Below are 14,903 nucleotides of genomic sequence, written 5' to 3'. Positions count from 1 at the left end.
TTTTTTTCCTTGTTAATTAATATACACATATCAGAAGGTCATTTAACACATTTTTATTTTTTTTTTATTTTTCACCAACAAAAGGATTTGACCCTACATAAAGTAAGAATATTTTGTTAAAATGTAGGGACATTAATCATAGTAGTAAGACCAATTCTTCAGGCCACAGAGCCATAAATTAATATAGAATAAAGCACAAGGATTACACAAAAGGAAGAAAATAAGGCTAGACTTATACAAAAAGTAGCATAATTTAATCTTTTCAGGTTCTACCATGAAGAACTGAAAGTGGAGAAATAGGCTTAGTGCTCTTGAGGTCGTATAATAGACAGTTCAAACACTATTTTGTTATCTCAAAATCTAGCTTAAACAATTAGTCAACTAATTCTAACTATATTGTACATGAGATAAATTTTCATCAGATGTGACAAACTCGTCAAGGCCACATTCCTTGTCCTCAAAAGATATATTCACATTACTTATTATTTGTGTTTTTTGAAGTAAACTTAATAAAGTTTCTTCCCTGTGAGAATTTCAATAATTTAGAAAACCTATTTGTATTTCTATATGAGTGAACTTTGATGCTTATTTGCTGGGAGAAACAGGTACTTGAGATGGGAAGCCTATGGTAACCAGGAAGATCAGAATTCCATTCTTGTTGTTTTTCTTGTTAGCTATATAATCTTAAGAACACTATTCAAACTAATTAAATTTCATTTCCTATAAAATAGAGGAAAGAAAAAAAAAAGGCTTAAGTAGGCTGAGGCCTTGGCACTTGTGCCTGTCCTAGAGAGGCACAAAACTAAAGTTAGCCTCTTATCATTTCCTTTTCCCAGGTATAAAAAGTACTGTACTATTCCTTTAAAATTCACTATTTCCTTGACCATTTACCTCCCACGAATAGGGAAATACTACTTTATAATACAGTCTACCTCATTTTACTGTAATTCTAGTTGTCTCAGCAGTATGGTATTTTGTTGTTCTACCTTGAATATGCTCCTAGCAAAATTCTTCTATTAAGTAGTTATTAGGAACTTGAACTTGAATTTCTAATACTGTTCAATAAACAGTCTAAATGTCACTTTACTCATCAAACTAAAAACTTCTAATCTCAAGTAGGTGAATAAATCCTAAGTAAGTGAAATTTAGTTATATAGAAAACTAACAATAATGTTAATATCTTGTCATAGGTGACATAAGGTAATTATGTTTAGTGGGATTCCTTGAGAACTAAAAGTTTCATTAGGAATTTTAACACAATGTATTAGAAATATTAATAAAATAATTAGGTTTACAGGTCATATTAGAAAAGAGTCATGTCAAAACAATTTTTGAATAAAGTCATAATTAAACTAAAATGATTACATCAAAGACTTTTAAAATAGCTGCTAAAATTATTATTTATGGAATAAAAATTATTGGCTATAAACTTTCATCTTACAATGAATTTCTTTAAAAGTATTGCATATAAAGCCCAGTGTTTTAGGGATCATTTAGTTCTGTGTTAAACATCATTAAAAATTCTAAGAAAATGGAACCTTTAAGTTTGATCAAAAAGTGAAAATTAATATAATGAGACATCCAAATATTCTCAATTACTATTCATGATTAATCCTCTGTTGAATTAATGAAATGAACTAAATTTCTAATTAGTATTGTCACTATTTCAGCACTTTTTAGTACTACCCCAGCTACTATTAATCACTGAATTTCTACCAATAGTTTTCCCTAATTCATCTCCTGAATCCATATATCATTTATGTTGTGTTAGGTTCTGTACTAGACATAACAAAGAATCAAATTACTGAATGCTACTACATCTGCTTCCCAAAGGTAAACTGTTCAATATTACCAAATAATATTAGAATTAGTGGCTCTTTTTATTATGTAGTGATTTTAGGAAAACAGTTTTATACATATGTTTTGTGCTTTAATTTTACTTGCTTTTTAATTTATTATAACTAAAACCAGAGTGTTTATATAATTTTTATAAAATTAAAATCTAAACCATTAAAAATGAAAGTAGATTATTCATAAAACATTTTAACAGATGTAATTTAAAATAATAATTCTTTTAAGATGGAACTTCAGTCACAGATTTTACTTTGTCCTATTTCAGAAATACTAAAATTTTTCAGAATGTAAATATGATAGAATTCACAAAAATATTTTCCTATTATAATACTGCAAGAACAGATGTTAGCTGAACCCATCTATCAAAAGTTGGTTATCTCAGAAAAAATAGTTTGAAGGAATAACCAAAATACTATTTCATAACCTTCTCACAAAGTCAGGCTAACTGTAGTTTGGATTATGATTCTTCAAATCTCATTTGACATATAGCCAAAATAAAAAAATAGTAGTTTATTTGGGAAATATTACCACCAAAGACCTTATAACAAAATCAAGTTTAAAGACTGATAAATACATTTTATAGCACTAATCAATGCATTTTCCTAAAAGGATACACACAAAGATATTCCATAGGCAGCTGCTGAATTAGAGCCACTCATAAAATCATTCTATAAATCATTTGTTGAGTATTTTCCAAGAAACTCGTAATTAAAATATAGGCTTTTGTGTACAAACAAGTCTGAAGACTGAACATTAGAAAATATAAAATAGGAAAACTGAATTGCTTGGCTATCCTTAAAAGTATTTTCAAATTCTGTTAAATAAGTTCATAAGAACAAAAACAATTCTTAACCTAATCTGGTTTGCTCAAAAGTTACTTCATAAGAATAAGGTGAATTAAGAGCATAAACTCTATTCATGAAATAGTAACTTGATTTTCAGGGAATAAAAACAAGGCTTTAGAGGAGTAGGAAAAAAAAATTTTAAATTTTAATATAATATCAAGGATTCCAGTGTGAATGTTTAATTTCAGCAGAATGTATAAAGTGTATATATATCAAAACATTGAAAAAATACATATAAAATTTATTCAACAAATTAATGCTGGTAAATGGCATTGAAAACTGCTAATAAAAATCATGTTGCCAGATGTAAGAAAATCAGTAAAACAGGGATTTTCATGGCATTAATAGTCCGAAGAATAGTAAGGATTTCATAGTCTCTAATTCAGATTTCCAAACTATATTTTATAAGTTGCTAGAATATTACATTTATGAAGTCAAGATTATAAATGGAAGTTTTATTAAAAATAACTTTAATTTCTTCCATACTATATCTGCTTATTTATTACAACAAGAGTCACCCACCTTGAAAATATGAATAGCTACTCACAAGAGTAAGTAGAACAACTTAATGGGTTAATATTTGTAGAAAATTAATAACCAGCATTAGAATATTTATATGCATAATTTACTGCTGACATGACACAGTACGTCATGTCAATGTACTAAAAATCCATATATACAGGTTCCATGGGCTGCTATTGAAACCTATTTGTCTCTCCCATCTTTTAATTTGCCTAGGTAAACAACTTGGAATCCTAGAGCTATCTACAATGCCTTGGAATATGACTTTTGTCTTTACTTCAGTATGTCTCATGGTATCTTCCATGGAAAAGCAGCCACCTTTTGGAAAATATTAATAGTAACATAACCAAGTAAATCTGGGAATACCTATTTATACATTCACAATGTGAACTGATATGTTAAAGATTCACAAAAAATAAACCTTTTAATCCATTGTTTACAATAATCATTTGAGCATGGACCATTTTTTATCTACCATATTCTCATGAGTCTCTACAGAGCAATATTTCATAGAATAACAAAGGCCACAACAAAACTTCCACATGTATAAGTGGGTAATGAACCACAAATAAAAATCAAGTTCAATAAATGTATTTTAAAATCCAACAGTTACTCATTATAGGTTGAACTGTGTTCACCTGCCTCCCCTCCTACAAAAAAAATTACATTGGATTTCTAACTCCCAATACTTCAGAACTTGTCTTATTTGGACACAAGGTCTTTACAGAGATAACCAAGTTAAACACATCATTAGGTGGGCCCTATTCCAATATGACTGATATTCTTAAAGTAAAGGGAATTTTAGACACAAGGAGATAGATATGCAGAGAGGGAAGATAATATGAAGACATAGGGAAAATGTAATCTATAAACCAAGGAAAATCTAAATTTACCAAAAGCTAAGAACGAAACTGATTCTCCCTCACAGACCTCAGAAGAAAGCAGTTCTTCTGACACCTGATTTTAGACTTTTCTAGCCTACAGAAACTTGCAACAATAAATTTCAGTTGCTCTAAGCTGCCCAGTTTGTGGTACTTGTTTACAGAACACTAAGAAAAAGTACAGTCACATTATTATTTTCTGTGTTTGCTGCCAGGGAATCCGAGGCCTGTCCTATGCTAAACATGTGTTCTACAACTGAACTGTACCCCCACTACCAAATAATTACTATTTTACTTTATATTTACATGCAACAGAGTAATAGAAATATTATTATGACAGAATAATAAATGAGATTATAAAGTGACATGTTCTATCTTTATTAAATACAATTACCATTACTAGACCAACATTAATCTATTGATTAAAAAGTTACTTTGAACGCAGTCACACTCTTTGGAATTACTTTACTATACAGATTTTGTTTATCTACTTCTTTTCCTAAGTGACCGTGATTATAATATATTTCTCTCCTTTAAAATAAAAAAATTCACTAAATGAGAATATACAGAAAAAAATATTTGCTCTAATTTTGCCTAATTTTGCAAATTTGCAGTGACATAAATTTGAAACTCATAATTATTAATTGACTTAAATTATGAATATAGGGGTGCTGGGACATGGCTCAGCAGTAGAGCACTTGCCTAGCACAGGCGAGGTCCTGGGTTTGATCCTCAGCACCACATAAAAATAAATAAGTAAAATAAAGTTATTGTGTCCAACTACAACTATAAAATAAATATTTTAAAAAATATGAATATAGGTAAACTATAAAAAAGTTTTATGAAAAAAAGTACTTTAAAAATAAAATTGGGGCTTCCTCCCAGAAGGGTGTGGTCAGAAAAAAAAAGGAGGAAATAAATCATATAATTATTTGATATTCTGTTTTTAAACAAGGAATTCAAGAGACAGATGATAAGAGACTAGATCTAAAATGCCACTGAATTGCTACACACTTACTGCCAAAATAAGGGATTTATAGATCTTTGAGAACAAATGGTTGAAGATCCTCTACTGTTGAATGGATATGTGGCTAATATGTCAATTTGCCAGATACTTGATTAAAACAGAATTTCTCCATCTTTCTGAATGAGAATAATATTTTAATGAATATACTGAATGCTATGGTTTGAGTGTGCCCATTGTGTGATATTAAGAAGGTGGAAACAATCTGACTATGGTGCTTACAGTTAGGAAGTTTGGAAGGTGCTTAAGATTAGACAAGATCATTAGGATGAAACCTCCGTGATTGAATCCCAGTCAGTGGCCGTATAAGAAGAGGGAGAAAGAGCAGAAGAGAACCATACATATGCACATCCTGTCTCCTGCCATGTAATGCCTTGTACTACTTGAGAACTCTACCATCAAGAAGGTATCATCTGATGTGATTCCTTAAGCTTCACCTTCAGAACTGTGAGACAAATCAAACCTGGTTTTTTCATAATTTACCATTAGCAACAAAAAATAGACTAATATACTGAGTAAAGCAGATGCCCTCCCTAATATTCAGGGCATTTAGTTGAAAGACCAAATAGAATTAAAAACTGAGTATAAAAAGATTTGATTCTGTTTACTCAAGTATCTTTGAGCTGGGACATTGGTCTTCTCTTGCCTTTGGACTCATACTGAAACATGGACTTGACTTGAACTTATACTATCAGTTCTCCTTTTTCTATAGCCTCAGTCTGGAGCTACATGATAGGCTCTCCTGGATCTCCAGCTTCACAGCTACATATCTTAGATTTCTTGGCCTCCATAATTGTGAGTCAATTCCTTATAGTAAATCATGTGTATGACACACACACATATATATTTTTATACACTCACACACATAAATATACACACATATATATCCCTTTGGTGTATATATGCACAGGCCCTGGGTTTAGGCCCTAACACTGGGTGGGGAAGGGAGGTGTGATTGATTATGTAATCACACATAAAGCATTGGACCTGACACAGAATGGTGTAAAACTATTGAGAATCAATTATATGACTGAAACTCAAATATGGAAAGGCTTTAGATGATTATAAATAAAAAATGAAGTTTGCTATTTTGAAGTCAGAGAAAAAATAAAAGCCTTTGAGGAGTTAGGGTGTAGTAATACAGCACCTGCCTAGCATGTGTGAGGCCCTGGGTTCAATTCCTAGCACTACAAAAATAAACAAAAATAAATAAATAAATAAAATAAACACTTAATGTAGTCACATAAAAATTGGTTCAATATGCATGAATGATCTCCTCTGTTTAAGAGAATTCATTAAGTCTGGAAAAGGAAGTAAAAGTTCTCAAAGACAAACCAATCAGAATACTCAAAAGTCACAAGTTCTGAGACAAATTCATTTGAAATGAAAAAAAAAAAAGGGATTTTTTTGCCACTTTGACTATGTAATTTTCATCCAAAGGATAACTTAACTGTATGTTATCTGAGCTAATTTGAAAGGTTTGGTTTTGTTTTTGAGATGGGATCTTTCTAAATCGCCCAGATTAACCTCAAACTCTCAGTCCTCCTGAGTTAGCCTCCAGAGTAGCTAGGATTATAGGCATATACTGCTGGGCCCAGCCTGTTAATATGATTTTTAACTCATTTTTATTTTCAGACATTTATCATATATAAAGAACAAGAAACTCTTTTCCATTTGTTATAGTTCTTTGTTTTTGTCTTTGAGGAAACAATAAGAAATTTAGTCCAAAGTTTAAATGAAAATATTCCAAATAATTTCAAAGTAGTGAATGAATATTTAGTTTTTAAATAGCAAATGTTTTTGTATTATTTTATGATCCTCAGAAAAATTAAAAACCAGATTAGCTGATTGCATGCTTTTGTACAGGTAATTAAATTCAGGAAAGAAATATGACAAGCCATTATTTGTGCAATATTTGTTTACTTTAGTATAGTTTTATCTTAGCATGTTTATTATTAAAGATATGATTTAATTTTCACCTTTAGTTGTAGGGCCTTCTCTAAGTTTTCAATCTTTCTTTCAGCTCTTCTCAGCTTCCTCAGCTCCTCTGAGTCTATGAAAGAGCTCTTTGGGGACAAAGACCTTGAACGTTTCACAGGTGGTTCCTCGAGAATAAAACAAGGACATGGTTGAACTAGTTGAAACACCGGATTATGAAAGACATGCAAAATTAAAGAACAAGTAATTTTGAATACTAATAATGAATTATAAAAAAAATCCTGCATGGAATACAGAGAAATAACAAGCGGAATTACCACAGTGCTACCGCTAAAGGTTTCTCTGTGACTCGTTAATGAGAATATTCATTTACATTTACATTGTTTCTTTCAGAATAATGATGTCCCATTAGGGAAGACTAAAGGGTTATAGACTCAGAAATGCAAGAAACCTCATTACAAAGGAGGGGATAGAGGCTGGTCTAATTGCTCTATAAGGGTCCAAGGTTACACTTGATAGGACAACCAGAAACAAGAGGGAAAGGATTTTTTTCCCTTTGAAATAGTTTAACACACAGTGAAGTTGAAGGAACAATATGCTTGAGGAATATAAATACAACAGACAGTAGATCTTATACCATAATGACCATATGGTCATTAACTACAATGTGGCTAACTAGAGACAAGAATGTGTGTTTGTATTATGTACAGCTTCATATACCAATCTGGAGAAGGAATATGTGAAAGCAACTATTAAGCTGGGCAACATAGTATTCATCCTCACAAAAAAGAAAGAAATTTTTCTTAAAATACACCTCTCCTCTTCTCAAATTTTATCAAAAACAGTAAAAAATCAAAGCAGTACTTTTTAAACTTCAGCAATTCAGCAAGAAGTCAAATTAGGCCCTATAATGATATATTTCAATTTTAGCTGTATTTACTTTCATTCAGATAAAGCCTGCAAACTATTTCAAAATGGTAAGAATACATAATACAGTTATGTTTTAGTAAATGAATAAAACTCTTTCCTCTGAAAATTATTAACAATTTTACAGGGAGTAAGAGTACTAAGTAATTAAAGAAACATGGGTCTAATTTTAAATGTTTTCTTTATTATGATAGTTTGTTCTATTCACAAGAAAAAATAGAATCAAAAATAATTTATCTTTAAAACAGTCTTTTACTTATAAAAAATATTTTTCCTCTACTGTTGATTAAATAAAGTATTAACAAAAATATATCTTAAACTCCTTATGTTTAGAGAAAATTATTTCAACTTACCTAGAAGTATTAGAATTATGATATGATATTATGGAATTTTTATATTGGTAACATTCTGTATAATCCTTTGCAGTATAATACAAATACATAAAAATAGTAAAAAAAAAAAGAGTAAAAGCTGAAACATTAAGAAAATTTTTACAATAATGTAAATATGCTAATTTTTCCTACTACCATCCTTTAAATACAAATAAATAAATGCACACGTTAATATTAAAATCCATTTATTATTTTATATTCTATATGTATTATACTATAAATATCATATCAGGATAAAAGAATACTGAATGCATTTTTCTTTTAATTAAAATTTAAAAAATGAGTAAATGAATATTAAAATAAACTTTTAATCAGATGATTATATCAGATAGATAAGGGATGCTTATCAAAAATTTTTAATATGGGCTGGGATTGTGGCTCAGTGGTAGAGCATTCGCCTAGCATGCATGAGGCACTGGGTTCAATCCTCAGCACCACATGAAAACAAAATAATATGTCCACCTAAAACTAAAGATACATAAATAAATAAATAAATAAATTTTTTAAAAAGTTTAAAGAAAAAAATTTTTAATATAAGAATATTAATGGAAAAATAGACACACTACTAATAACATCTTAGTACTGAATTAATTAATTTAGGATTATAGTATCCCATCTTTGAAAAGGGAAAACTCCCTTTTCCTAGGAGGCATTTTATCAAGTATTTAACATGTAATATTTATTTAAAATTTCCAGAAACATAATCAGAGAAGTATATGTTCTAAGTTGCTGAACATCATCTCTTGCCAAGCCAGTCTCATCTTGATAAATTCATAAAACACCAAAATGCCTCTACCTTAAGTTTTCCTTCAGTATTGGTCATGATGCTCTTCTCTGAGAAACTCTTGTTGGTAGACCTGTTCTCAGACAGCTTTTCATTTGCTATTTTCAGTTTCTCCTGTAAATACTCAATTTCAGACTTCTGTGAGACCATTAATGTTTCCAAGCTCGATAATGATGGCTGTAGAGATAACTATTTAAAAAAAATTTGTTGGTTTATATATTATTGTATTTACAAACATATGCAAATATATATTATATAAAGCCTAAATATTCAGAAATTTTTTATTATAACAATAAACTATAAACTACAAGAGGCTGGGGTCATAGTTCAGTAGTAGAATACATGCTTAGCATGTACAGGGGCCTGGGTTTGGGTTCTAAGATCAAACCATTTTTTAAAAAGGGAACTACAATTAGTTAAGCATTATTATTCAAGTGGAAAGCTATTTTTCAGTAAAATAACTAAGAGTCTACACAAATATTTTTATGAACAACATTATCACATACATGTGAAGAAGAAAAAAATTTAACTCATAAATGCATGGTACATATCACTCATCTGTAATTTAATTATCTTAAACTTATGATCAAGCATGTATTTCCTCACAAATTACTCAATCTACCATCTGGTCAAAAGTCATATAATATCACAGAATACAAAGCTGGAAAAAGGAAACCAGTAACACTGTAAATCCAATTACCTTTTAATGGATCATAATTTAACAATGATTTCTTAAGACCTCATGATATTTTAGAAGTCAATCCACTATTAACCATTCTCTTTTGAAATTTATTTATGTCAGATAAAGTCATAATGATAAACCCCCACTTTTAACAAAAGAAATCACAAAAAAATCAAACTTAGGAAATCTATTTATAATGATTAGGATTATACTAGAATACTGCTCCCTTTGCCACTGAATATGTATGATACCATAAAAACGATACATATGCTATTTCAATTAAACACTTACTTTACAAAAAATAAAAATACTGAATCATACTGAAAACAAAGGTTTTGCTGATTTACCCAAAGAATGTCAAACCTTTTGAATATTATCAATATGGATCAAGTAGCCCTGAAAATATTTGCATGTAATACAGAGTCCCAACTTCCTAAATGATATTCCTAAGGGAGAATATTATATATATGTTTGTATCAAGAAGAGTAAACATTGTCTCCTTTCCAAGTTTGCCTACATTTTGTTTTTTTGGTGGGATAGGCAGCATTTTCTTAATTATAACCTAGAAGTTTTGAGATGAGGGGACTACCTTAGATTTATATCATTTTATTTTCCTCATATTTACATAACCTGATTTATTTTTCTGCCTATGATACTATTAAACATTTTCTTCAAAGTGTTGTTTTTATTGTACTGTCATATTACTCCATTACCTTGTTTGGCACATTAAAATACTTAAAGCATTTTGATTTTTGTAAGAGCAAATGATTTTGCAGTATTTTTCCTTATTATTTTAAAATACTCCCCAAATTTTGCTATTTTGTTTTTCCCACTATTCTATAATCAAAATTTTGACATCTACACATATTTCCTTTGATTGGTAACTAATTTAAACAATTTCAAAGGCTTCCTGCTCTTGTCTAGTTTGCCATTAATAAAATAATTGAAGATATACCAACATCATTTGCTAAATAAATTCTGTATAATTTGTTCAAGGTCAAAGAAAAAAATTTAGATTAATACAGAAGAAATATAATTTTAGTTTATTGGTATATCCAATAAGCAATCTAGTTTTCTTTATAAAATAAATTATCTAAATCACCAATGGATTATAAGATTACAGTTAAGAATATAAAATAATTAATATTTTATCAAGAAGCTACAATAATAAAAAATAAAATATTCATGAATAGAATAAATGTTCCAATAATTCATATTACCACTGAAATCAACACTTATTTATAATAATATTTCTATTAATATTATTAATATTTCTAACAATAAAGATTATTTAGGCAGCATTCTTTCAAAATTCTCAATACAACATAAAGTACTATGAAAGTAATGATACCTCAAAATTTGCATAAGAATCAGAAAGAGAATAAAAATAAATAATATGGCTGTAATTGTTTTAAAATTATAGCATTTTAATTCATAAATAAGATATTTATACATGTTAAATCATAATGTATTCTTCATTTCCACAAAGTAACTTGTATTGCTTCCATTTCTTTTCACTCTTTTATCACTTTTCCTAGAAATATAGTCATAAGAAGTAAATTTTTAAAATAAACTATTTTTTAAAAACATTTATTTTTTAGTTGTAGTTGAACACAGTATCTTTATTTTATTTATCTATGTGGTGCTGAGGATCAAACCTAGGGCCTTGCATGTGCGAGGTGAGTACTCAACCATTGAGCCACAACCCCAGCCCTAAACCATTTTTTAGAAGTATAAGTAAAAGGAAGTGACAATAGTCACTTCCTTAGCTGTTCTTACTTAACTCCAGTCTACTGTTTTCATAGAAGAATGTGGCCCACTATTGCTTGATCTACTGATTTTTCAAAAGGAACCAAGGATTTATGGTTCATAAGGGAAATCCCCAGATCTTTAACTATTGGTTAGACCCAGTTTCTGACATCTGTACTTTGTGAACATGGTGATGGAAGTATAATCTGATACAATTTTTCTAAACTATAACCTGATACAATTTTTCTAAACTATAACCTGATACAATTTTTCTAAGTTGATACAACATATCAAAGCTAATGAAAATAGACCTTTGTCTTAGACTTAGCATTCTGATTATGCTAAGAGCAGAGAGGGCAAAATATCTATGATAAATTGAGAAAAGTTAAGGTAGAAAAGGCTATATTATACTGTATAGATATAGACTGCATCAAACCTGCACAGGAAAGAAGACCTTGAAATTATAAGATTATGGGCTGGGGATGTGGCTCAAGCGGTAGCGCGCTCGCCTGGCATGCGTGCGGCCCGGGTTCCATCCTCAGCACCACATACAAACAAAGATGTTGTGTCCGCCGAGAACTAAAAAATAAATATTAAAAATTCTCTCTCTCTCTCTCCTCTCTCATTCTCTCTTTCAAAAAAAAAAGTTTAAAAAAAAAGAAATTATAGGATTATTTCAATAAATGGAAGGATTGTATGTGAATTTTACGTTATATATATATCTCTAAATTTCTTTAACTTTTTTTTTACAGTAAGCATATTACTAAATGTGTTTCAAAGAATAAATATTTGTTTTTCTACAATTTTTATTAATTAATTTAGTTTCTCTACAAATAAGAAACTAAATTTTCTTCATAATATCATTCCTCAGAATTCTTAGAGATGTTTGTGACATTAAAAGATATAGTCACTTAATTTTGTCCTTTAACCTGCTTTTTTAAATTAATGACTATTTTTACAACAATTTTATCTGTATAGAAAAAGTTAGCAGATACTACATAGAGTTCCCTTATACTTCTCACTTCTACCCACCCAGTTCCCCCTTCTATTACCATCCTAAATTAGTATATATGGTACATTGATTACAACTAATTGATCTGTATAATACATTACTATTAATTTAAGTCCATAGTCCACTCAGATTTTCTTAGTTTTTACCAATGTTCTTTTTCTGTTTTGGCATCTCAACTAGAACTAATTACTATTAGTTGTCATGTCTCCTTGATCTCCTCTTGGATGTACCAGTTTCTCACAATTTCCTTATTTTTGATCAGCTTGCGAGTATTTTTAGAATATGTTTGATGTTTTTCTCGTGATTACACTGCAGATGTGAGTTTTAAGGAGGAAGGTAAATAGAGATGAACTATCATTTTCATCACATGGTATCACAGGTACTTTATTAGTTCATTTTCCGTTGCTATAATAAAATACCTAAAGGTGGGTACTTTGTAAAGAAAAGAGCTTTATTTGGCACACAGTTTTGGAAGTTGAATGTCCAAACCATATGATACTAGTTTTGGAAGGGGCCTCCTTGGCTACAGGAAATCATGGCAGATGGCATCAATGGTAAAAAAATATGTGAAAAGAAAAGATCATATGGTAAGACAGGAAGCAAGACCATGAAAGGGGTCAGAGTTTTTTTTTTTTTTTTTAAACAACTCACTCTCTCAAGTACTAACTGAAGGGGACCCACAAGAACTACACCAATTCCTTCCAAGGTCAGTGCCTCAATGACTTAATTATATTCCACTAGGCTCCACCTCTTAAAAGGCCTTACCACTTCCTAAAGACCCCACACTGGAGACCAAGCTTCCAACTTAAGAGTCCAGTGGAGAAAGATAATAACCAAGCCAATGCAGACATATACTATTAACATAAAGGAGGACAGTCGAGGTTGAACTTGATCACCTGGCTGAGGTACTATTTATCATCTTACTCTACTATGAAATGTACCAACCTTAATGGGTTAAAACAAAAAACAACTTTTTAAAACTTAATTCATATTATTACATATGGACATAAATACATAATATTTTTTAAAATATTTTATTTATTTAATGCAAGTATTAAAGCCAGGGGCACATAACCACTGAACCACATTCCCAATAATTTTTTATATTTTTTAAATTTTTTTTGTTTATTTTGAGACAGGGTCTTGTTAAGCTGCTTAGGGCCTATTTAAGCTATTGAGGCTGGCTTTGACTTGACTTTGACTCATAACTCTGCCTCCCCAGCTGCTGGGATTAAAGATGTGCACCACAGTGCCCAGCTATACATAATTATTAAGTGTAAATAACATAAATATGAGGATATATGTATATCCCTATAAGATCCATGTATAGCTTCATATACTCTTTTTAAGATATCCATATAGATCTTCATATTCTCTTTTTATGTACTCTTTTTGAAGGCTTTTATATCTCTAGCAATACCAAATTAACCAATGCCCCCTTCTACACAAGTTCATTTAATTACATGTAAAATCATAGAATTTTTGAAAAAATAACTTTTCTTGCTAGTAATTATTATGTTATAAATTTTATCTAATATTAAAAACTCATATGTACCTTATTTTTTTAAAAAAATAAGGTATGGTGCTAGATCATTGTTAATCTGATAAGAAATGATCAGTGGAGTATGTGTCTAAGGCATCTGATAGGGAATAATCATTATGATACACAACTTTTTGTTGTTGCTTTTTTTTTTGGTGCTGAGCATCTGAGCATTTACTCACTAATTAAAAAATCCTATAAAAGATATAGAAGTAGGTAAGAAACCATTAAGTGTTATGCCAATTGCTACTTAAAACATGACATAACTTAAACATCATCTTATTGCACTAAATCTAAAGAACATCATATAATATTACAGTGGAAGATGACTGAATATTGCTTGATAAATATAAAAGTGATTCATAGATATAATGATTAAAAATAGTATGTTAAATTGTTTTACCTTATTAGCCAATTTTAATTAAATGCTTATTTAATCCTATATTTAAGTAATAACTCCTTCCACATACTAGCATTTAATGGAGTATTTAGTTCCTACATATAGACATTATTTCACTTAAGAAATTTATAAATTCAAAACATATCAATACAAAACAAAAACATTTTTAAAGAATGTGATTTATTAACAAAATAAAGTTTTCCCTTATAGAATATTTCACTAAAAATCAAGTACAGTTCAAATGTGTATGTATGTGAGTGTGTGTATAATGTGTTTTTATGCTTATAAAATATCTAACATACACACATATATATCAGAGAAATTGACAAATTGATCAACTGTGCTCTGAAAAA

General features: G+C 29.7%; 1 protein-coding gene across 2 annotated transcripts in view; it reads right to left on the bottom strand.

The window, feature by feature from the left end:
- Nucleotides 1-14,903, bottom strand: part of Cntln (centlein) — a 291,783-nt gene that overhangs the window by 127,392 nt on the left and 149,488 nt on the right. For both annotated transcript variants that reach the window (XM_026397573.2, XM_026397574.2), the window contains exons 9-10: nucleotides 9,180-9,356; nucleotides 7,106-7,231 (exon numbers count right to left, since the gene is read on the bottom strand). In XM_026397573.2, coding sequence (XP_026253358.2) covers nucleotides 7,106-7,231; nucleotides 9,180-9,356 — 303 coding nt within the window. The remainder of the gene's footprint in view (nucleotides 1-7,105; nucleotides 7,232-9,179; nucleotides 9,357-14,903) is intronic.

This window comes from Urocitellus parryii, chromosome 4 (genome assembly GCF_045843805.1).
Source record: "Urocitellus parryii isolate mUroPar1 chromosome 4, mUroPar1.hap1, whole genome shotgun sequence".
NCBI lineage: Eukaryota > Metazoa > Chordata > Mammalia > Rodentia > Sciuridae > Urocitellus > Urocitellus parryii.
The sequence above is the reverse complement of the archived record's forward strand: the minus strand, read 5'-3'. Positions and strand labels throughout refer to the sequence as shown.